General features: G+C 31.6%; 1 protein-coding gene and 1 long non-coding RNA gene across 8 annotated transcripts in view; one reads left to right on the forward strand and one right to left on the reverse strand.

The window, feature by feature from the left end:
- Window positions 1–746: 746 nt before the first annotated feature.
- Window positions 747–7,975, reverse strand: LOC143234737 (uncharacterized). Its single transcript, XR_013018781.1, has 2 exons — window positions 7,865–7,975; window positions 747–927 (listed from the first exon to the last, which is right to left on the reverse strand). It is a non-coding gene; the product is annotated as an uncharacterized LOC143234737 (long non-coding RNA).
- A 1,700-nt stretch (window positions 7,976–9,675) lies between these two features.
- Window positions 9,676–24,618, forward strand: part of LOC143234734 (alpha-N-acetylgalactosaminidase-like) — a 43,252-nt gene continuing 28,309 nt past the window's right edge. The window contains exons 1-3 of one of the 7 annotated variants that reach the window (XM_076472301.1): window positions 9,676–9,737; window positions 11,030–11,234; window positions 24,299–24,473. In XM_076472301.1, coding sequence (XP_076328416.1) covers window positions 9,698–9,737; window positions 11,030–11,234; window positions 24,299–24,473 — 420 coding nt within the window. In that variant the 5' untranslated portion in view covers window positions 9,676–9,697. Of the gene's footprint in view, window positions 9,738–9,798; window positions 10,256–11,029; window positions 11,235–24,298; window positions 24,474–24,618 lie in introns of those variants that run through there. The other 6 variants (XM_076472300.1, XM_076472299.1, XM_076472302.1 and 3 more) reach the window with 6 other exon arrangements.

Genomic DNA, 24,618 nt, shown 5'->3' on the forward strand with positions numbered 1-24,618 from the left:
ATGAAACTATCGGTTTTATATCAAGTTTGAAATTTCATTTTAATGGATTTTATTCAAAAAATTATATAAGCATATTGTTTATTATTATGCTTCGATCCCCAATGGCAGTGTGGTATATCTGCCGAATTATACTGCTGCAAACCGTTTCGATACGCGTAATGGGCAATTAAGACATAAAACCATAACCCAATTTATGTTAAGTCATAAAAGAAGTTTTTTTTAATTAAATAAAGACAAAAAAGCACATAGGAAGAAAAACTGGGCCATGTTGTACTTTCCAATTCTTTCAATGTAATAATTCTTTGCATTTCAATTGAATACTGAAAAAACAAACAAACAGAAACACTAAATGACATTTGAATAAACAAGGAGTTTGGGTTTTCAAACACTGTTTGCTTGTATAAGTTAAGGAAATTAATACTATCTGTAAAATCTATGAAACTTTCACATTCTTATACGATTGCCGAAACCGTGGAAAATAATCTTTTTGTCAAATTGAACGATATGATGACAACAAAGTACACTCGCTCTGTGTTTTCACCGATTACTAGCCTTCGTCGGTTGACTCTATTTGACTTTTAAGGAGTGTTTTATTGTTTGGTTATCGGATTTATAGCATCTCTTTTGGCATTTTCTTTTGAAAAACTACGTCCAGATATTTTGAGGTGTAAATAATTAAGTAATTCAGTAAAATACTTATCCATATTTGAAAAAAAAAAAACACCAACTAAATTCAGTGAAATCAATCAATTTAAATTATTTATTTATATTTAACCTTTATTTTTATACTTATAACAATAGGAAGTTAGAAAAAATACTAAACTTCTATAATACAATGCTGAAATTTTGTAGAATGGACGGCAACTGCCTGTTGTGGAGACACAAGTGTAGAGGACGACGTTTTGAAAGTCTTCCGCCTTTTGTCTTCTATAATACAAATATAATGTGATTTTTCATATTTTTTTGCAAACCTAAACTAAAGCGTAATTGATTTTAAATAAAGAAATTGATAATAAACATTATCATAAACTATATTTTTGTAAATTGTTGAAAAATTCTGATTTTAGGCAAAAAGCTGTTGTTCTTGTATATTTACATTAGAAAATAAAGTTTGGCCTTTACAAGTGTAAAATTTTCATATTTTTTATAACTATAGCGCAATTAGAACTTTAAAGCTTTTATTTAAACAGTTATTTCAGATTTTCTTAACTTATTTATATATACATTTGTTAATAACCAACTTTAATATTACTCGACACCTCACAATTTGCTAGAGTTTAAGAAGTAAACATGTATTGTAATTCAGTTATCAGAAAGGCATATGTTAGCATTAAATTTATATAATAATTGTTACAATATTAACTTCTAGAATCTAGATATTAACAATATTAGCACTGTTTCTCGGGTTTTTATGTACAATGTGTTGTGAATGGTACCCTAGAGTATTCTTTTCTTTCTGTCATGCTTTAACGTCACTCAACCAAATCTCATAATATTCCACACGACTGAAAATGTTGAAACTCGTGACGTTAATTATCCGTACAAATTCCCTATCTTTCCTAAATGTGTATGCATTCTCAAATTTAACTTTACGAAGTAGGCCTTGAATATTATGGATGTTTGTTTGATTGTTTTAATTAAAGCTACATTGATAATTTAAACATTCAGACACTTTCACGTTGTGTACTTACCATCAAAGAATAACCCAAAATATGTTCTTTCAGCAGTCTCCATTCATCGGTTCTCGTTTTTATGTTGTAAGCATTATCTCAACTAATGTGTTTTTTCACAAGTGATTGGCATTACAATTACTAACTTTTTATCTTATATTTCCATATAAACTTATCTCTAACAATTATGACTGGAGAAAAGCAGCCAATTTGTTGTAGTTTGCTTGTAAGAGTTTCCTTTCGTCAAACAATGTACGAAATATAGAAATCAAAAATCTGTCTGAAAGCTTTAGTTAATCATTAACGTCTAAAAAAAAAACACCATTTCAATTTATTGAAACATTTTGTCTTTAAAACGAATTACAAGATAAAAACAGGTTGCGCACAGTTATTTCAATTTTAATTTCAGCTTCTTTCCTGTTGTAAATGTGTTCAACGTACTCCTTTATTTTTGCCACGTGTACTCTCGAATGTGACCTTTCAGCAATCGAAACTTATTTGATATAGTGCAGAAAGTATGAAATATCTATCCTCTGGCGAATATAGGTATGACAGCTAAAGAAGTATACCGGCCAGTGAATTTGTGGCTAACAGATATCAGTCATTCTTGTAACTATCATATATTCATAATTTTTGTGTCTAATATGTATCAACCACGTATGAACCATTTTATGGCTATCATATATCAACCATTCTTGTAGCTTTCATATATCCACTGTTCTTGTGGCAATGAGATATTAGCCATTCTTGTGGCTAACTTAAGGTTGTTCAGGTATATTAATGTCGTGTGGAGTGCAACAAAATGTACTAGGAAGAACAATGTTCATATTGTTGAGCCACTTATAAGTAATTTTGTGACCACAGAAATTGGCGACTCCTTTCTCTGGACACTACTGTTATTGCTAGTTGCTTCAAAAATATCGCTAGAAAAACCAAAAAGCTGTTTGTTTTAACGACAAAATAAACTGGGATTACATCGTGTGTATACTAGCTATTCTAAAGAAGGAGCCCTACCCTCTCATATTCACGAGAGTAAAGCTGTCGAAGCGCACCAGAGCACCATTTTAGCACCTAAAGTTAAAGGTGATATATATATATATATAAAGAAGCGGGGTATTTAATTTACGCCTAGAATTAAGTGTCTTTCATGGCCAAACAATTAGAATGTCGGGAAACACCCGAACTTTTTGTGATCCCCTGTTCATTGACATAACTCTTTCAGACTGCTCAACACACTTTCTGTTTCTCTTTCTCTGTTGATGGGTCTAAGTTTCGTATGGATGTTCATTGGGTCCATGAGAAGATACATGTAAACTTGTCGTTTCACATTTTATTTTTTGCGATTGTTAATGTCATTTTTATATTTCTTTAGAATTACATATTAGGGAAGCCACTTTTCATATTCTAAGATAACCTTTCATTAATGATGAAAATACACAACTTCCGTCCAGAGGACAGGTACTTCCTGTGGCAAATTTAAGGTTGTGTGGACCCAGGGGCTAATACTTTCGTGGACCCTACATCCCATGTAATTTTCCAAACAACTGTAGTTTCAATCTAATATCGACCCAAATCTTTAGGTTAGAATAACTATACGTCCGCTAATCCATAGATAAATATACACTTTTGTTTTTTAATTTATTTAGGTTAATTTATTAATGTAACAAATATGATTTCTTTATATAACTATTATGACGGCCTTGATTTGAACACATTTTATGTATTTGTCATTTGTCGGGCTGTAACTGGAGCTATAGTGTTGCCGCTATTTAATACGTAAGCTTCATGGAAATTAACTCATAAGTGAAACAAGATGAAACAGCTTAGCATTATGACACTTTAACTCTGGGACTTAGGACTAATTACAACATGCAAGTTACCTTTGAACATTGTTGTGACGTTTGTTTTCAAAATATGTTCATGTCAGCAACTTGATTTTCACGTGTCATACGTAGGTCACATAGTTTCTACTAGTACAGCAACATATAATTCGCTGCTGGTACTTTTCATGCATTATTGATGCGACAGTTTTCAATTAAGCTGTAAGTATTCCTTTTTATCTTAATAATTTTGTAAGGACAATCTCCCTTGGTTAAAGAGTGCCATTTGGCACGCCAAAGTTGCCCAAAAAAGAAACCAAAACAATCTTATACATAACCGATTTTATCAAAAATGAATTATAAGTGTATAATATCATATCACCTGGCAAAACCGTTTAACGAGTTAACCACTAGCCTGATAATATCGAAAATGTTAGAAACGTACAACTGTCACAACTGAAGCCTTGTATATCTGTTCCAAATCTTAAGGCTGTGTCGTAGTTAAGCCGAATTGAAATGCTTTATGAAGTTTCAGTATATTTAATTAAAAGAAAAGGTTATTGACTTATTGATGATACCAAGGAAGGAAATGTTAACGTTATAATCTTTTAAAGTATTTTCTCCTTATCAAAAAAGGATTTGGGGCAATTTGTTTAAGCGTAAACGATTATTAGGTGGATTAATAGGATCAAAACCTCTGATTTCTTTGCGTTATACTTAAAAAAAGAGGATGAAAAGACACAAATTTAAGACTTGGAAAAACAGTTTAGGTTCTAGTAAGTCAGCATTATTTTTCTAACAAGGTGATAAATTTACTTTTGGCTATAAATATTAACCATTCATGTGGCTAACAGATGTTAAAAGTACAATATATGATTTTTAAGCTACTTTTAATAGTTTTAGGTGATATAATGATTTTCTAGTTAATCATCCTCTGAACTTATACGTAATTATAATGAAAACGTATGTGCCTGAGAGTATTTCCTGACCTGGGCGATTTAGTGGATACAATTTATTACCTGTAAGCAGCGATTACATTGTTTAGTGTCATGTAAAATAATCAACTAATCAAAAATTAATATTTATGATTATTAGTGTTTTCGATTAATCCAGCAGTCACTTAATCTAAATCATTATATCGATTGTGATCATTATAACAAATAAAAGGAATTTACGAGTAATGCCTCCAATTATTACAACAATCTATTAAGTGAAATCACAATTCAATCGATTGTCAAGAGAATAAGTAACTAATCGAAAATAGGATATTTCATAACTACTATTTTTTATTGTTTTGACTATCACATTCAAAGTAATTAAAATATAACCATTATATTTGGTGGTCATTAAACATAAAGCTAAATAATGGGCTACCTGTTATTTTCCCAGTTTTATCCTTATAAGTATGTTTTGTTTTTTAAATTTCTAACTCCTCCCATCCTCAATGATTCAGGGAAGGTGAGCTTGTTATTCGAAGATTTGTTCTTTTGGCATCTCGGACTAACACGTCCTATCTTTGTTATAACAATTTGAACTACTAACTAGAAACAAAAACTGGCTGGCAGTGTCTGCCAACAACTTTTTAAAATTATTGTTATTCATTGTTATTAATGTTTTTACTGCTGAACAGAGGAGCAACTGTCTGTACCAGTTTATTAAGCAACTTAACGATCCTCTTAATCTATTAGCTAATACAACTAACAGCGATTACTGTGGCTAGTAAAAAGTTGGAGCTAGAAAATTCACCGACCTTAGAATTCTGTCACCACTCGTCAAAAACAGCTAACTTTAAAACAACAAATATGTGGTATTGATATATTTATGGAAGCAAGATAAGGAAATTTATAAACTTTATAATGTAAAATAAATATTAAATTTTATCCACATTTATTTCAATAAAAATATGTAGTAAACACTGCACTATTTTCGAAAGAATCTATAATATATTACACAGCATATATATATACGCATCTTTCAATTTCAATATAACAGATTATGATACAAAATAAAACTGTTGTCATAATGTCACTACATCAGTATATACGTCTAACTGTTCATTATTTGTCCACTTACCTTTAAAGTTTCATGTTTAATTTACGATTTATTCAGTTTGAATCAATTCAAGTTTGTTTAGTTTTATAGAAACCGTGTTTTGATCCCATTCGTGAATAACTATCTAAATATAAAATAGACATAATATCTCTAATCCATTAAATGAAAACATTACAGCTATACTCGTAAAACAGCAAATTAAATAATTTGAAAGTGCTAGAAAATGCATAACTATCTGAATGGTGAGGGCCCAGTGTGGCCTAGCGCGTTAAGGCGTGCCCTTCGTAATCTGAAGGTCGCGGGTTCGCGCCCGAATCGCGCCAAACATGCTCGCCCTCCCAGCAGTGGGGGCGTTATAATGTTACGATCAATCCCACTATTCGTTTGCACAAGAGTAGCCCAAGAGTTGGCGGTGGGTGGTGATGACTAGCTACCTTCCCTCTAGTCTTACACTGCTAAATTAGGGACGGCTAGCACAGATAGCCCTCGAGTAGCTTTCTGCAAAATTCCAAAACAAACAAACTGAATGGTGATCGAAGATTGATATATTTATTTTATTAAAATACTATCCGGCACAGTGGTATGTCTGCGGACTTATAGTGCTACAAACCGAGTTTCAATAACCTTAGTGGATAGAACACAGAATCCTTTGTGTAGTTTTGTGCATAATAAAATTAAGTGATGTAAAGAACCTTATGACTTCGATGAAGAGACAAAATTAACGGGTAGCTAAGGAATATTATTGTTATTTTAAAAAGTTATTCTACTGTTAGAATAGCAACAAACATTTGACGTATTTGTTGAAGTAGTCTACACTCTTATTTTAAATATATAATAATTATTAATCGTTGTAAAACTTAAAGAAAAACTTAATAAGTTACATATCTCTTCTGTTTTGGTGTTTGGTAGTATTTTCTTTATTAAGTACGTTAAATCTAGTTGTAAATAAATTAACGACTTGAGCTTTGATAAAAATATCACGAAACAATTTTTATTTTGATAACACGTTTAGGGAACTGACGTTCGAATTGGCAACTTTATAAGAATTTACGCGAATTTGGCGTTGTGGTGTGTGAGGTATTTCCTCAATAGATGAAATATGAGGTGGAATTCTTTGAAATACCAGAAACAGTTTCATTTTAATCTGTCTGTAGCAATTGAACTGAAACCAAATACAAATAGTTTAGAAATCTTTAACTGCGCCGGAGAAGAAAAGTTTAACTTACGCTTTCTCACGACGATGTGATCAGGTGGAATTTAAGGTAAAAATAATAACTGTATCAAATAAACTATTCTTTTATTTTCACCTTTATCTGTTACTTTTGATAAAAATGACCGGCCTCGGCTTGAGAAAAGCCATGTAACCACCAAACAGGGCCTAATATCATAGTTTTCTGTATACAGTGATAATTAAACTTAATTGGATATAATTATTAAGCCACTTCCTCACCCTTATCAACATACGAAGTACCAAATTTGAAGAAAGGCAAAATTATTGATAGGTTACCTCCACCTAATTTTGTGGCTTTGATTTGTTTTACACCCTGCAACAAGACATATCTTATTAAGTATTTCATAATACTGTTTTATAAGCTATTTAACTGACACTTAATTAAACGCCACGTGTAACCAGATCAAAATGACCAGCCTCGGCTTGAGAAAAGCCATGTAACCACCAAACAGGGCCTAATATCATAGTTTTCTGTATACAGTGATAATTAAACTTAATTGGATATAATTATTAAGCCACTTCCTCACCGTTATCAACATAAGAAGTACCAAATTTGAAGAAAGGCAAAATTATTGACAAGGTTACCTTTACCTAATTTTGTGGCTTTGATTTGTTTTACACCCTGCAACGAGACATATCTCATTAAGTATTTCATAATAATGTTTTATAAGCTATTGAACTGACACTTAATTAAACGCCACGTGTAACCAAATCAAAATTAACAATATGTAATTGTACTTGCACTATACAGTAATTTGTAATGTTGTAATTACGATGTAAATGAAACATTGATGCTCAAATTCTAATGACATCAAATATTGGAGAAAATCTCCAAGCGCAAGGTTTCTTCTTTAACCAAAGTAAAAAAAAAAAAAGTATTGTGAAATGCGATTTTAGTAAGCCTTGAGCAACGGTTGTACTAATAGTCAAGCTCTGAAATAATAAATTCACACTTTCACCTTCATTAACATAAACAGTGACGTTTAACAATTTATTTGTTCTCGTGTAAAAGTAATTTTCCTATTCCTACCTTTCAGATACAAAAACTTATGATATATTTTTCCAATAAAGAATAATGAATTCTAACTTACCATACTCGTATATGTAAAAACGGCTGGTATGGATTGAGAAAATTTTTTATAGAGGAGCGAACAACATTTCGACTTTCTTCGGTCATCGTCAGGTTCATAAAGAAAGAAAGAGGTAACTGACCGATAGCTGACAACATGTTTTAAGAGGATGTCTAATTAAGTGTAGGAATGTAGAGGACGTGCTAAGATGTTTGATTATATTTATTAATATAGGTATAAAGGTGTTCCTTTGTATTAGTTTATTTCTGGCTTGAGTTGTTTTATAAGTAAGGCTTTTTTAATTTTGCGTTTGTTTATGTTTGTTTCTTTATTTAGTATTTGGGTGTTTTCTATGGTCGTGTTGTGTTTATTTGATTTGCAGTAATCGAAATCGTGTGAAGGTGACTTTTTGTGTTCTTTGAATCTTGTTTTCATTTTTCTATTTGTTTCTCCAATGTACCGTGGCAGTTATCACGTTATATTTTATAAATAATGTTGGTGTGGTGTTTGTCAGTGTAGTTTTTACATAGTACAGACCTTAGATTTTTGTGCCTGGTATTTGAATAAATAAGGTCATATTTTGTTACTAGTTTTTGCCAAATGTTGGTTATTTTTCTGCTGATGTCGGGAATACATGGTATGCAACAGTATACAATTTTGTGGTTTTTTAATTCGTGAGATATAGTTACTTTTGTCAGTTGATTTTGCTTTTTGTCTAGTTGTGTGTGTATAATGTTTTCTACGATTTGTGGTTTGTTTGTTTTGGAATTTCGCACAAAGCTACTCGAGGGCTATCTGTGCTAGCCGTCCCTAATTTAGCAGTGTAAGACTAGAGAGAAGGCAGCTAGTCATCACCACCCACCGCCAACTCTTGGGCTACTCTTTTACCAACGAAACGATTTGTGGAAGAAACTTATTGATGTTGATAAAGTATTGTTTTATTTTTGCGGGATTCACATCTACAGAACATACACTTAATTTTTTCAATCACATTAACTGTACATCCCAACATTAACTTCACATGTGAACAGCAAGAAAGCAATCAACTATCATTTCTTAACCTCAAAATTACAAAATCCGATACACAATTTAAAACAGAAATCCACCGAAAAATTACTCATAGAGGACCATACATCGGTTCTTGAAATTTTATGTAAATTTACGAGGAAAAGTTTTGTAATGCTTGACATCTAAAATCGCGTATGGCAAATAACATCAATGGATGATGTAACACTGTTTTTAATAACTGTATGTGATTTACTGATTTTCTAGTCAATCAGCTGCTGAAGTTATATCTATAATGAAAACGTAGAAAACTTTATGTATGAAAGCTGGGTTAATGTAGTGCTTAGAGCTATGTAGACTTAGCTGTCGCCACGCTGCCAAATTAAGTATTATGAAACGGATGATCGTGAGAAGGCTACAAGAGAGACACGTTTTACGTACCATTTTAAGGAGTGTTTGAGAGTTGGATTAGAACTTGAAAACAGTTTATTCAGTGCAGCAAACTAGATTAGCAGTTTCTATCTCAAATTTTCTAAATAACCATACGAATGGACTATTATTATCAATTATTCTTGGCCAACTTTTTAACATAAATATACTAAGCTTTACGAAATTATTTTAATTGAAGAACATGTTGCGTCAGTAATATTATCTTGAACAATTTGAATAAATAATTATGCTTGATACGACTGTACCGATTTCATGAGGATGATGAGAAGAAACTGTTAAATTAAATTCCATGATATTACTATAAACACTGTTTTAGAGAGGAAAATCCACAACCAAATGTTTTAAATAATCTGGTTGGTCCTGTAAAATAAAGATTTGTTCTGAATAATATGGCTGCTAATGTGTCGATGGTTACCTTTTCACTTATTGTGGTTTGTTGGTATGTTTAAAGAAAACCGTCATTATATCTAATAAAAAACACCTTAGGTGTGATAAAAAAATGATTGTTTTACCTACCATCATGTTCCAAATTGAATAAAAACGCGACCTGGCTAATTAATGAATGAATATCTGTTTTTTTGTTTGGTGCGACGGGGAGACCGTCCTACATCACTGGTGTAAACAATCTGCAGGTATTTCTCATTGGCTGATGTTGCGTCTCGTTGAAATATTGTGTACGTATAATAACGTCGACGTGGCGTACCGCAGGAGGTACAAGTAATATTGTCGATTATATTAATTATATTGAGCTTCTTTGTGAGTACTCTTGTAAATATACAAATTGGCGACTTTCACTGAATATCAGTGTTGGTAACAGTGACAGTCGCTTTGGGAATCAAATATCACCAATGTTGTAACACTGATTATGGATAGTTAATTTTCAGCTTAACTCGAATAAAGTAACATAACAAGGAATACATGACCCTCAATTCCAGTGCCTAACGCTTAACACCGCAGGTGGGATTCTCATAATGTCATATATCTGAAAGTTAAGCTGTTGTATTTGTATTATTCATTTTAGAAAAAAAAAATTAGCTTATGAGTCTCCTATTACAAAAATTTTGACGTGGATGCCTAACGCATTTTTTAATTCGAAGCTCTCTTTCGTACTGTTGACTGTAGTTTCACTTATTTACGGCTTATTACTGTCATCAATAATACCATTATAAGCATAACTTAAAAGTTAGCAAACCTTTGGTGAAATGAAAACAAATTTGTAACATAATTCTTGAACAGTTGTTACACTGTATAATACCGAATAGTAATCCAATAATTCTATTCACACACACTTTACAAATAAATATTTTTGAACCTGTTTGAGTGCAAGGTTATCTTTATTTACTGTATGTGTTGTTATTTTTAGGCTCCAACCAATCTCATACTTAAACGACTAATGCAGTAATTTTCACAATTGTGTATTATTTAAAGAAAGCAAAACGTTAAAAGTTATATTCAATTTGTGTATGGATTTTGTATAGAAGTAAGAGGGCAAATAGATTTTTAAAAAAGAAAATTAGATTTCTCTATAATTTTGTATTTTGCATAATTTTTTCTTCAAAAACTGCACATTAGTGTATATTAGAATCACATTGCTTTTGCAATTTATCAAATTAATTTTACTATGTTTATGTGTGATTTACAGTTGCATTAACTAATAACTTATACTTTGGTTTGTAATTCTAACTGTTTGCAAAAATTCTAATTAAAATCTGTTATTGTGTTTCTTTATAGGTATCATTTTAAAGCATTATAGAACTTCATCAATGAAGAGTAAAAGTTTTTGTGAGTGGATATTATTTGTGGTTTTTACCATAGTCAACATGCCAGTTCAAGCTCTTAATAATGGGCTAGCTTTGACTCCACCAATGGGATGGTTGGCTTGGGAACGTTTCAGGTGTAATGTTGATTGCAAAAATCATCCTGATAACTGCATCAGGTAAAGTTTTATTATGTGATGAAAGATATACAGGTGTAATATTAAAAGCTTATTTTTAGAAAAGCTAATACGTAATTCATTATGTTATTATGCCACTGAGAAAAGAACTGAAATGAAGATGGTTCAAATGGTATACAGATACTTTTGATTCAGAAAGTTATTTTATAAATAAAACTAAAAAAGTCAATAAATAGTAATTTGGTTGTTTCACAGGAAACGCTTAAAAATGTAATGAGTTAAGTTATTTCCTTAAGATGACATTCTAATATCAATTTATTCTCAGTTTGCATGTATAAATGCTTAAGGTTTGTAATTAGTGTATTAATAACATGCAGAATTACAATTTTAAAAACACAAAGACAAGATAATAAAAGGCTGTTGTATCAATCAAATCCACCTCATCCATAAATAGAAATTAATCTAATCTGCATATGATATTTCTTAATAAGTTTAGTTGCATCCAAGTATTGTTTGTATTGGTCTTATATGATATATGATCTTATTTTGCATTATTGTTTAATGTTTTTTCTGGTGTAGTTAAATATTTGTAATTTAACCTTAAAGTTTATAATAAGAAAATTGAAAGAAGACAATAAAATCTTGCACATTAAAATGAAAGAATTATTGTTAAGAAGTTTATCAAGGGAAAAATTTGATGCATCAGGAAGTACAAAGAAGTGTCATATACAGAAGATGGAGTAAATTACATTAACATGATTTTAAAAAGGAAAATTAGCAAGTCATATTGAACTGTAGTTGAAATAGTTGTGGTAGAAAGGTATGTATGTGAACTACATTTTGATCTTAAATATTTTGTTGGTAGTATGATACCATCAAGAATTACCAATTTTGAAAAATTTAAGTTATTGGCTTTTTTTTAGATGAGAAATATTGATATGCTCAGATCATAAGGAGGTTTTCAGATTAGGGATATAGAATTTCCAAAATGGAGGTATCCCTTGCACATGAAGGCATTTGAAAACAAAGGAATATAAATAAATTTAGGACAATAGGTTGATTCACAGAGAGACCTGCCACCAGTCATACTTCAGTTATGGTAATCGTAGTGTGGTATCTTGTAACACATGAGAGTTTATGAACAGCAAGGTCAGGCAAAAACTCACAACCTAGGCAGCATTATGTTGCATAATCAAGTTGGATTTTGATCTGTAAAAGTGATACAAGTCATGTGCACTAGTAGCTACCATAATTTATCATTCATTTAACCTTTCCACACATAAAGCACCTGGAGAATGAAATGTGTTTTATGCTATTCCATATAAAGGTACACCAGTCAGTTTGCTTGACATAGCACCTATGGATTTTCATTGCAATCATACTCTTGAAATGGTCGCTAGGAAACTGTCATCCTTATGCTTCAAATGATTTATGTAAAGCCTGTAGGAAGGAGTAGTGTACTTGGGACAATGCAGTTTTATGATGGAAAGTTTTACAATGGAAACTACGATGCAGAACTGTTGTCAAGGTGTATGGTTTGAGCATAACTTGATGAAAATACATGGACAGTGACAATGTTGTGGTGTTCTAGAATCTGTAATTTCAGCATCATAGTCATCTCTGTGATGTGAATAATTATATAAATAATGTTTTTCTTTCATATACAAATTATGTAGATTTTTATAAAGGCTAAAAATAAGTTGGACAACTAAACTGAGTAAACATATCTAAATTATATATTTTGAATAACTAATCTTGTTGTGATCAAATAACACATTGTAAAGAAGTGTTACAATAATAAAACATCATTCAGCTGCATGGCTTTAAAAAGTGACTACAGATTATAAAATAATAGTGAAGTTATTTATTTTACCCTACGTTTGTCTGCCATTACATTCTTTAGGAGTTTCAAGTTTTCCAGGATCATATGTAGCAACAACAGTAACTTAACAACTGTGCTACTTAATTTAACTCTTGATTTTTTTTTTTTGAATATCTCAGTCTTGTTTTTGTAATGATGTACCTAATGTTAATTATACAAATTAATACTTTATATTATGCATTTGATTTATAGTTTGATCACTTCATTGTTTAAGTATTTCATTCTTGCAAAATGATTTTTGAAAATTTTTTGTTATTTGAAACAAAAACTGAGATGTTTATGGATTAAGTGAAGATACCTTAGTGGAAAAAAAATAGAAATTATTATTTGTTCTCAGTAGGAACAAAGTATTGATTTTCTGTAGAGGATGTTTTCATGAATTGCTGTTCAAATATTGCTGTGTTAAAGAATGTCATAATTTGATATGTGTGAAAGGCAATGAGCACTGTTGGGTAAAAATAGCTGTCAGTGTTTTCCAATCAATTCAGTGAATAAATTTGTGGTGTAAGGTGAAGAAAGTGAGGTATTTCATGGCTCACTGTTAGTACCTTTACTTGTTTTATTTACATCAGTTTTATAGATGATGAAGTGATTGATAACTTACTCAACTTTACTGATGATATGAATATCTTAAATGTTGCTAGCTGTGTGGAGGAAGAAAATGCTTTACAAAAGGGTTTGTATTATTTGGTGAGATGAATAATTAAATGGCAGACAGCATTTGATTATAATAAATACAAGTGGTTAATCATGATTTGCATTGTAAGTTAATTTTGATGGAAATAGCTTTGACAGTGCTTTGAAAGAAAAGGACCTTGCTGTTCTGATTGATCAGTCTTTGAGACTATCCAAGAAATTGTTAGTAGTAGCAAAGTAGAATTTTAGATTGTATCTATAGAAATATTAAAGTCTGAAAAGGTTATAAAACCAATTTTGTAGATTACTGGTTAGGTTTCATTTGGAGTATTGTGCTCATTCTTGGGCTCCTAACCTTAGGAAGGACAATGAGTTATGGGAAAGGGTTCTGAGTTAGATGACTTTGGTATTTCATAGACATATCTTTAGTATAAAAACTTGAGAACTATCTTGTTTTTTATGTATAATAATTGTGTGCTGTTACACATTTTATGAATTCAAAACTATAGTCAACAGTACTTCTCTAATATGAGGTCAGTCCAGCAGACTTCTGTAGATATTCAGTTAATTAAGTTAATAACCACTATTAAATGTGATATAAATAGTTAAATATCCTTATGTTGCCATGTAGTATTGAAAAGAAACATAGATATCAGTGTTCTTGTTGTGGGCTATTACTTAGTGAAAAAAAAAAAAAAAACTTTTCAGATTTTTTGAAATCAATGCAACTGGTGTCTACAGCAGTCATTTAAAGCCTCAGACAATAGTTGATTATATCTAAGCAAATAAAACTGTATGAACATCATTTGGACATTACAATTGAAACGTTTGTGCCCTTTTCCAGACACACTATTAAAGTATCTAGACTGTAAATATGTTTTTATTAATGCTATTAGTGTTTACTACACTTTCAGCACAGATTTGTTGCAAGATCAAAGTTTCATTGTTTAAAAGTTATGTCTTGTAAGGAAGTTTTTTTGTATTATTAATGTAAAAAATAAATGCAAATGCAAATAGTATGACTGTTTTAGTAACAGCTTTTAAAAATATTTTGAAAATAGCTATACTGTTAACCAAATGTCTAACTTGTTTCTGATATAATTGTGCTCACCAGTAATGTATAGCATATATACTTTGGTTACAGTGTTACTCAGTTAACTTTTAAAAAGTATCATTGAAAACTTATAACAGGTTGTTGGGAAAAAAAATCATTTTCTGTCATGTTACTGTTACTTATTAAGACAATAATTCTATATTATTTGAATAGAGTTTCTAGTTTTATTGTTATTCATTCCCTAATTATTTTCAAGTTTTGTAAGATTAAGATATAATTATCAGTTTGTTTTGTAAAATAAAACTTTAGATGTTATTTTAATTTTTGTTTCATTTTAGATTTAGGCTACATGAAGAATATGAAAAAAATGCTAGGTTTTTACTTTGGCTAATTACTCATTTAACTAATAAATATAGTTTTTTATATTTGTGTGGGATATGATAGTATATGTTTTGATTAGACACTGAGCATCAATACATTTATTTAGAAATGGTACATTAGTATATATTTGCATCATTGTCTGTTCTCTTACCCCTGGTTATTCACACTAGATTCAGCAGGTGCTTCCTTTTGATAGGGTTTAATATTGTTGCCATACTGCCACTGAAACTGGACACTGCCAAGCACAGCTTATATTTTACATATTGATCTCCTCTTGTATCAAAATAAACCTAAAAAGAGCTTTGTTTACTTTGAACTCTTAAATATAACATTGCTGTGGCATAGTTTGTTTCACAATAATTTGTTAATATCCATACAGTGGAAGATTATGCTGGTAACTGGTCAAAAAATAGTTCCATTTAAAAGGCATTAAACTATCATTTCTGACATTAATTGCTATGTTTGGAAAACGTGACAAGTAGTTTTTCTTTTGTTTTTTTTCACTAGTTAAATATATACATACGTATACATTCATATAAATGTGCTACAGAAAACTGTTAGTGGCAAATGTAGAGTAAAGGAAAGTTAGAATGAATGTAGCATTTCCAAATTTTAGATGAAGTATAACTAAGTCTATTTTTCTGCAAATAAAGATGTAAAAAGGAAAAAGATGTGGGTACTCAAGCCAGTAGTGTCCTTTCCTTTAGCACCTTTCAATGTCTGCACAAGGCATGGGAAGATAGTTGATCTCTTGTTATATTTAAGTAAAAATGCTAATAATAACAGTAAAGTATTATACATAACTGGTAGAGACAGCAAAACTATACCTCAGGTTGGCTTTGCAGCACTCAATATGGTGTTTGGACATAAAAACCAAGATGTAATGGTACTATTATACCAAATCCTACTTTTTGTTTCAGTATGGCTCCCATTCTCTACAATTTCATGCTACTATTTGGATCCCCCAGTAAATAAGTTATACATAACAAAGGTGGTATAACTGTGTTAATCCACCTTTTAAGTTATAAAAAAGGCCAAATAAGCAGTTCTAATTATTTCTTTTGATAATAATAAAGTGTAGAAATTATTTGCTTTTATACATATTATAATTTCATTTATGTAATAATTTTTTACTTTATATATTTTTATATGTGTTATAAAATAACTTAAAATATTACTTTTTCTACTAATATACTTACATTATATATTATTGCCCCCCAGTGGCTCAGCAATATGTCTGCAGACTTACAACGCTAAAAACCGGTTTTCAATGCCCATGGTGGGCATAGCACAGATAGCCCATTGTGTAGCTTTGTGCTTAATTCAAAACAACAACAGTATATATAATTGCAAATTTTATAATATTTAAGAAGATCTGAATATATGATACCCTGCATAACATGTTTGGAAAAATTACTATTTGATGAAGGAAGTCTATATATAATTTATAATAATTTTAATGACATAAGAAAGTTATTTAAAACTTAGTAAAAGCATGATATGTTTTTACAAATACACTACATGAATCTTATTATTTGCCAGCAATGCTAAGTGACAAAAGTAGGAAGTAAACAGTGGAATAACCTCTGAATAGCCATTAGTTTCTTAAAATTTTTGACTTGCACATTTATAATTTTTGAAAGATTAAACAAGATTTGAAACATTTTATACTTAATTAATGTTTAAAAATTTCAACTCTAAACTGCCAACCTGCTTATTGTAAAAATGCCTATAAACATGTAAAACATGATGACATTTTAAGAAAATGCTGAAAATATTGTGTGGCCTAAAATGTATACATCTAAGACATTGCTTTAAATCAAATTTAATGTCTTTTAAAGGATTATTCTTCAAATGTATTATGAAATTTAATAATAAATGTATCAACTTTTTGTTTTCACATCTTCACTTCATACATAACCAGGGGTTTGCCTTCTAAATACATTGATTGTATGGTGTACAAAACATTGAGTATCTGTACATTATAGTCATCTTATGTTCATCTATTATTGGCTGATAATTCCTGTTTTACTCTTAAATATTTTTAAAGGAACACCATTATTTGTAAATAAAACTATCTTCAAGGAGTAATGAAACATTGTTTTCTCTAGAATTATTATATTTATGAACTTGTGTAAAATATAGGTGAAACGAATTATCTTTTCAGTACTCTTATGCATTAGCTAATTTCTTAGTTTAAGATGCTAAAATTTGAATTGTAAACTATAATCTGCTACTAAACTTATTAAGAGATATTCATAAATAGCAGTTCAAGTCTACAAACATGAAGATATGCCCTCTGACCCCTACCTGTAGTATAAGGGTTAATGATTGTTAGGAATCATTGTTTCAGATGATGCATTGACCATGTAGTGAGCATTGATATTGCATATGACTGTCAAGATCTAGGTCTGCTTTATGTAAGTTTTTCTGTAGCATGAGCAGCTGATTTTCTAAAATATCTGTAGTTGCTTTGTTTAATTAGATACACTTTAATGTAAGCTGATAAGTTCAATGAAATAATGAGGAATCAGCTGACTTTTGTGTTTTTCACCTGAAAGATGCTGTAATAATTACACTGAGTAACTTACTCTAAAAAAAAAGAAGAGAAGATTTATTAGCAGTTAGTAGTGTTTGATCTTTTTAATCCTATTGAAACAAGATAAATAAAAAAATTGAAAATTTCAAATCCTCAATAAGGATCATAAAAATGTAAGGAAACTTAACTGTGGATGCTGTAGACATTATTCATACTCTTATTTTGACTTCATGCTGTTATCTAGAATTACATTTTTGTGATCCTCACTGGAGGATTTTAAATTCTCAATTCTTTATTTTTCTTGTTTGCTGGCTTTCTTTTGTACAATTCTGTGGGCAAGGGATTACTTGATATGATAGCTAGCTAATATGGTTCATGAAAATATAGTAAGTATTTATAGTTTCTGGTGACTAAATTCTCTCTGTATAAATATAATTGCATTTTTTACATGTGGTACAGCTACTCTTTAGCATGCAACAGCCCTCCCCCCATAGGAGTGTGACACACACTTATGGCACAGTTGACTGCCTCTTTCTTTAAAATATATTTCTAGACTAAGACACAACCTGAAGTATATAAAATTGTATTAGTAGAAAAACAGTTGCAAATTAAATGTATACATATAAGACATTGCTTTAAATGAACCTTCATGTTTTTGAGTAATTATTCTACAAGTGTATGAAGTAACATTTAATATTATATGTATTGATTCTTTTTTTACTCCTTCACATCGTATATACTATATAGGTTGCTTCCCTAAAGATAATTAAATGGTGAGTTGATAAGGACTAAAAATTCCATAAATATTGAAAGTCTGGATAAGTGCATACAATATTATTGCAACAGCAATAGAAGATGAGGGGAATGGAGAGAGGAAACAGAGAAAGAGATACTTTCAGAACTATAGTGCCAGGGATCTATAAATTGTGTTGTATGACCACTCTACTTCCCTTTTATATGACTCACCTTCTTCCAGTTATTTTGTTTTTCTTCCTTCTCCTAATGTTAAGATCATTGTTTGTAGATTTTCCACTTATTTATATTGAGGAACATAATGTCTTATCTCCTATGTACTATTGAGGCTCATATGCATTGGCTTAATATTTCTGTGCAAATCCTTTTCCCAGCAGTTGGATTTGTCAATCCCTGTTTGGGGTTTTGAAACAGATACATCAGTTAATTTTCCAAAATCAGTTCTCATGCCTTTATTTAACTCTTAGAACACATTTTCATTTCCTTTCTTTGATTCACTGCTTGTCTGTGGCTGTCTGTTGTTTCCCTAAAGAGGTTTTTGGTGAATCTCCATTCCCTTTATTTACTCACAATGGCCCAGTTGGCTTCATCATCCCTTTCTCTTCACCCCTGGCTCTTTTGTTGTTGGAATATTTGGGGTATAGATGCACATTTAGTCTGTGTATGTCTAATTGTCAAATCTTTGTGGAACTTACTTATGGCTCCATTTTGGCATCAGTCCATTTTTTTGAGGGTCTACTTGATTTCTTTGAACCTTGTGTGAATTTTGCTTGACTGAATAATTCCCTGTCTTCACTTGCCATTTGTCTCTCTCAATCTTCTTCTGTTCCTGTCCTTCTCCTTTCTCCCAGGTTTTGGTGAGAAAGTTTTATAGTATGCACAGTTGATAAAGGGTTGTGTCTATCCATTCCACTCTCATGGACTATGTTACTATAATTATATGGAACACTGGCTTCTTTTGGTTTCCTCCCTTCCATCTTCTTTTGTACACAGTAATTTTCTTCACAGAGAAACTGGTTATGTGTGTTAATTAGTCAAGATGGAGAGGTCTATTCTTATCCAGACACAATACTTGCCCACCTTGAGGCCTTTTTCAATTTTTGTCTTAGTAAACCTCACCTTATCCCTTTTAGCTGAGGCATGTGAAATTCTTAGTTTAGAAATTCCAATTCTCTCCTCTTCTACCCACGTAAGGTTCTATCTCTTTTGGGGACTTGGGCTCTCTTAGAGGCTTTTATTCCTTTCATTTGTGCTCTCATGAGGGCTCTTCAGTAGGCTTTAAATAATCAATGGGATTTTACCAAAGATCCTCTATATTTCCTTCAAGTTGGTCTTACCAGATGGTTGAACAGGGATTATGCTATAGCTGGTGTTCTTTTTCCACATTTCAGACTGAATTTGCACTTTTTGCATATTTGAACACTTGAGAGATCTTAAGGCTGTGTTTTTGATTGAGTCAGGTTTCCATATCAGTCTTCTGAAACTTCTAGTTGTCCATTGGATATTGGATCATTTCCTTTCAGTTCCAAGGGGCAAATTGGTCTTGATCCATTATAACAACTTGAGTGTAGTCTCTTACATTACTTGGCAAGGAGGAACCTATTCTCTGTATGGTTGTTTTCACACATTAAATCTCCTGTTATGGGCTTCCAATCGGCATAGTCATCTAGTTATCTTATTCTCAATAAGGTTCTCCCCACAGAGTGACCCTTCAATCCACTTTCAATTATTTTCCAGTGGTTATACTCTCAGATGGATATGCCTTTAGGCAGGATTGGGCAAACATTTACCTTTATGCCTGTCTTCCCATCCTTCTCCTTTCTAGAGCTGTGTCCATCACCTAAACCACTCTTTGTTGAGTTTTTCTTGAAACTGCATCTTGGTTACTTTTATACAGTTGTCATTACCGTTATCTCTTCCTCTCTCCCTGTCTCTCAATCCTCCATGTTTCACCTGTTTGTTCTCATACTCTGCCTTCATGCATGACTTTTGTCTGGTGTCTTGCCAAGTGGACTGGACTTTTCACTCAGGTAGCATTCCTAATTTTCCATTCTTTGGGATCCTTTTCTTTGTCTGTTTATCAGCATAAGTGACATATTTTTTTTACCACTGGTTGCTTAATCTAGGCCTCTATTCTCTCAGTTCCACAATGTCTCATCTTTCTAATTTCTTCACTTTTTGTGTCAGTCATTGCTAGATTAAGGCAGTCTTGTCCACCACTTTTGGATTTTCCCATTTCTGCCAGGTTTTTTCTCTTCAGTTTTCTCTTTTTTGTTTCATTCCTTTTGTCTTTTTTTGTCTTCCACAAACAGCACTCTTTTCAGACTGGAATCTTAATGTCATTCTGCATGTCCTTACTCTCCCTCCATTCAAACCTTCTTCTTCCTTTTTCCTTTACCACCTTTAGTTGAAAACTTATTTGCTTTTCCTCTTAGACTGTGAGTGTTATTGGTCAGATGTGTTTGCCCCCAATGCCCTTTGTATCCTTCAGCATAGCACTTATGCTATCAGTTATTGAAGTTGTACCTTCCTTCCCAAGACCTCTGCTACTCAGGTGGGTAGTTTTGCCTTCACTCTGATTTCCATGCCTTCCATTTCATATTTCAAGATGGCTGGTATGGGTATTAACACTTATTAATAAAACAGATAACATTTTGACCTTCTTAGGTCATCTTCAAGTTAACCTTAGGTTATCCTTGTTGACCTGAAGATGACCTAAGAAGGTTGAAACATTGTTCTCTGCTTTATTAGTAAATATTAATACTCATACCAACCATTCTGAGATACATTTTAACTTCAAATGGATTTCTCGTCATCATGAACTATTTCAAATTTGTACTCACATTCCAATCCAGATTGCTTCCCGTCTCTATACTAGGTTCTCTGGTGTTACGTGGCAAGCACAGCTTCCTTTTATGGTACCTGTTTCCATATTTTTCTTCATTAAAATCCTTCTTTGTTCAGATATTTTTTACCCTTACTGGTTTAATTCACAAATTTATTTGTTTGTTGTTTTTTTTATCCTCTGATAACTGTTGCTTTCTCCATAGTTCTTCTCATCTGATATGCCATTTTACCATGCACCTGGCTGCTCATTTTTGTCTTCCATTAAAGGAGACTGCTTGGACTGACATGTGGACTATTATTCTCACTTTATTTTTGAAATTATTTTCATTGTCTTCTTGTTTTTTCACTGGGTTTTAAATGTATCCTGTTGCCATCCTACAACTGTCAGTGCAACTATAAGTAGGTAAGTTTCTTTTCTTATATTTTTCCTTTGACCTCAATTTGTTTCTTGATGGATTCTGGTCTGTGGCAAGTGTTGCCTGTCCATGTATACTGATGCTTAAATCTTTACTGTACAACCTTTAATGTCAATTAACACCCACATAATTATGATGCAATATGTCATTACACTCATAGATTAGCATCAGTAAAGCAGGAAAGGGATTGTTGCTTACCCCATTCCTGGTCAGATCCTTCAGGTTTGGCCTGCTTTTCACACTAGAGCTTTTCAGTCACCCATTGCACTTTCTCCAATTTTGAATTCCTCCAGACACATCAACAAAAGTTCTTGTCACTAACCAGTTCCCAGATGCTGGGGTGGTGGACCATGGAGGCCTTTATTGGGTAGGGTTTTCCCATGCAGTTGAGAATTGGGTGACAATGTTCTGCCAGAGTAGGTGATGTGTAATCTTCTCCTACCTCAAACCTGATGTACAATTCCAGATGCCAATTGGTCTTGGATGAGATGAACCTACCATATGCAGTTCACCCCGCTGACTAGGAACCCTTCTTCCTGTTGCCACCTGGATGTTCCTTCCTTGGTATGCTGATTTTGGTTGAAGCTGGAATAGCCAACATAAGTCTCCTTTCCTTTCTGGTTCCTGAGTCTGAGTTACAAACCCTTCTTTTACCATAGCTTAGATGATCCATTCCTAGTACCACTGGGTTTTGACTTGAGTTGACTCACTGATTGTAATCTGATGCACCTTAACCATTTTACACAACAAGTCTATGTGATTATTGAATGTACTTATTTCCACCCATTCAATGACACAATCATTAACCAAGGGCAAGGAGTATATCTAATTGAGATGTGGTGCAACCCCACATGTGTGTGTTTTCTCTTTGACAAGGTATCACACTTCTTGGGTTCTCTTTATGTGCTTTCTGAAGGGTGCACTTCTTGTTAGTTTTGCACCAGTCCTTCTGCCATGTCTGTAGGATTCTAGACATTGTGTGAGATGAAGTGAGGTATTATATCAAAGTTAACATTTTCTAGCAGTAGTATTTCAAATTGGTACTTATTCTTCTCATCCTTCCTTCCCATTTTTGGTGCTTCTTTTGTACCTAATTTTGAAGAGAAGATTCAATTTTATACCATATAAGGAGTCAGCTGTGGAAGGAGGGTGTGTTTCGCTTTTATTTGTGGAGGATTGTTGCACGTTTAGTTGCATGCAACAACACAGCTATACCATGTCAAAACGCTTGGAGATTGATGGGAGTATCAGGGCTAGTGGAAATATATTTTCAGGATGGAAAAATGTTGCCTTTAACTGCAAACAGTTTACTTCTGTCATTCCATGTACAAAAAAACTCTATTTTTCATATTTTAAAACTCCACATACATATACACTTTTAAATAATGATATTACTGAAACTATTGAAACCAAAGTAATGCTAAGGCTATACACATATAAAAATGCACAAAAAAAGCATGAATGTCAGACTTACAAGGGAAAGAATATCAACTCAAAATAGCCTGTTCATAATTCTTCTGATTATTATTATTATTTGCTTGCTGCTCTAAAACAAAAACAGCTTTATATGTTACACCTAAACCTTTTCTGGAATACTAAATAAGGTATAAAATATAATCATTCTAGAATAAACAATGTTATCATTACCCCTTGAAGTTAGCTTTCTTACAAATATCTGGTGTTCACTTGAGAAGCTTAAGTACAGAGAGAAACTGAAATTACCAGCTAATAATAGATGAACATTACTAGATTAATATGTAAATACTTAACGCTTTGTACTCTATATAATTAGTGTCTTTTAGGGAGCCCACTCTCTACATTATGTAAGAAGTGAGGTGTAAAAAAACAAAATCAATACACGTAATATTAAATTTTATTACACAACTTTGTATAATAATTACTTTAAAAGGCAGATTATACAAAGTGATGTTTTAGATATATATATTTTATTTACTGCTTTCTACCAGTAAAATTTTATATGTACATAGCTGTGGTTGTGTCCTAGTCTAAGCCCATTATGGATTTAACCTATGAATGGGTATAAAAAAGTAAATCAACTAGAATATTTACAAAAAATATAACATTTTTAGAAATGTGTAATAAGAATGAAGTAATGTAGCTATAAAAAGTAAAGAAACAAGATAAAAATTACTGCTAATAGAAATCCCTGTAAAATTTTGGCTACAAGCTGTTATTGTTATATAGAAGCAAACTGAAATAGGTATTTGCAACTTCACAGAAATATCTATTAGTAGTAATATTTATTTATTCCATTGCTTATTATAAATTTGCATGTTATTTGATATAGAGATTTACTACTTCATGGAGATTTGTTAAGACCTTGTTTCTTTACTGTTTATAACAATGACCTCCAATCCATATTACCTCTATAACATAAAAAAATCCAGTTATTTTATGGCTGTTTTATGGGTAGATGGTTAACCTGAAGATGACCTAAGAAGATCAAAACATTGTTCTGTACTTTAATTTAATTAAAGTTTTAATACTCATACCAGCCATCTTTAGAATACCAATGGTTTCACTTAATTAGTTTTTTAAACAAATGTGATAATATTTTATTAATTTATACATTTTTAGTGAAAAGCTTTTCATGGAAATGGCAGATCGAATTGTTAGGGATGGTTTTAAGGATGCTGGTTATGAATACATAAATATTGATGATTGTTGGATGAAGCAAAAGAGAGAGCCTCATGGAAGATTAGAACCTGATCCAGAAAGATTTCCTAATGGAATAAAGTTTTTAGCTGACTATGTAAGTGAAGTTTTTTTTAATGTTTGCAGAAAACAATAATAATAAAAAAGTATTATAGTACTTTGAAAAATCTTTTAACAAAAGAGGTTTAAAGAACATATGAAAAATATTATATACACTTTGTATGGATTAGCAAGTTTGTTAA

The sequence above is a fragment of the Tachypleus tridentatus genome, chromosome 12 (genome assembly GCF_004210375.1).
Source record: "Tachypleus tridentatus isolate NWPU-2018 chromosome 12, ASM421037v1, whole genome shotgun sequence".
Taxonomy (NCBI): domain Eukaryota; kingdom Metazoa; phylum Arthropoda; class Merostomata; order Xiphosura; family Limulidae; genus Tachypleus; species Tachypleus tridentatus.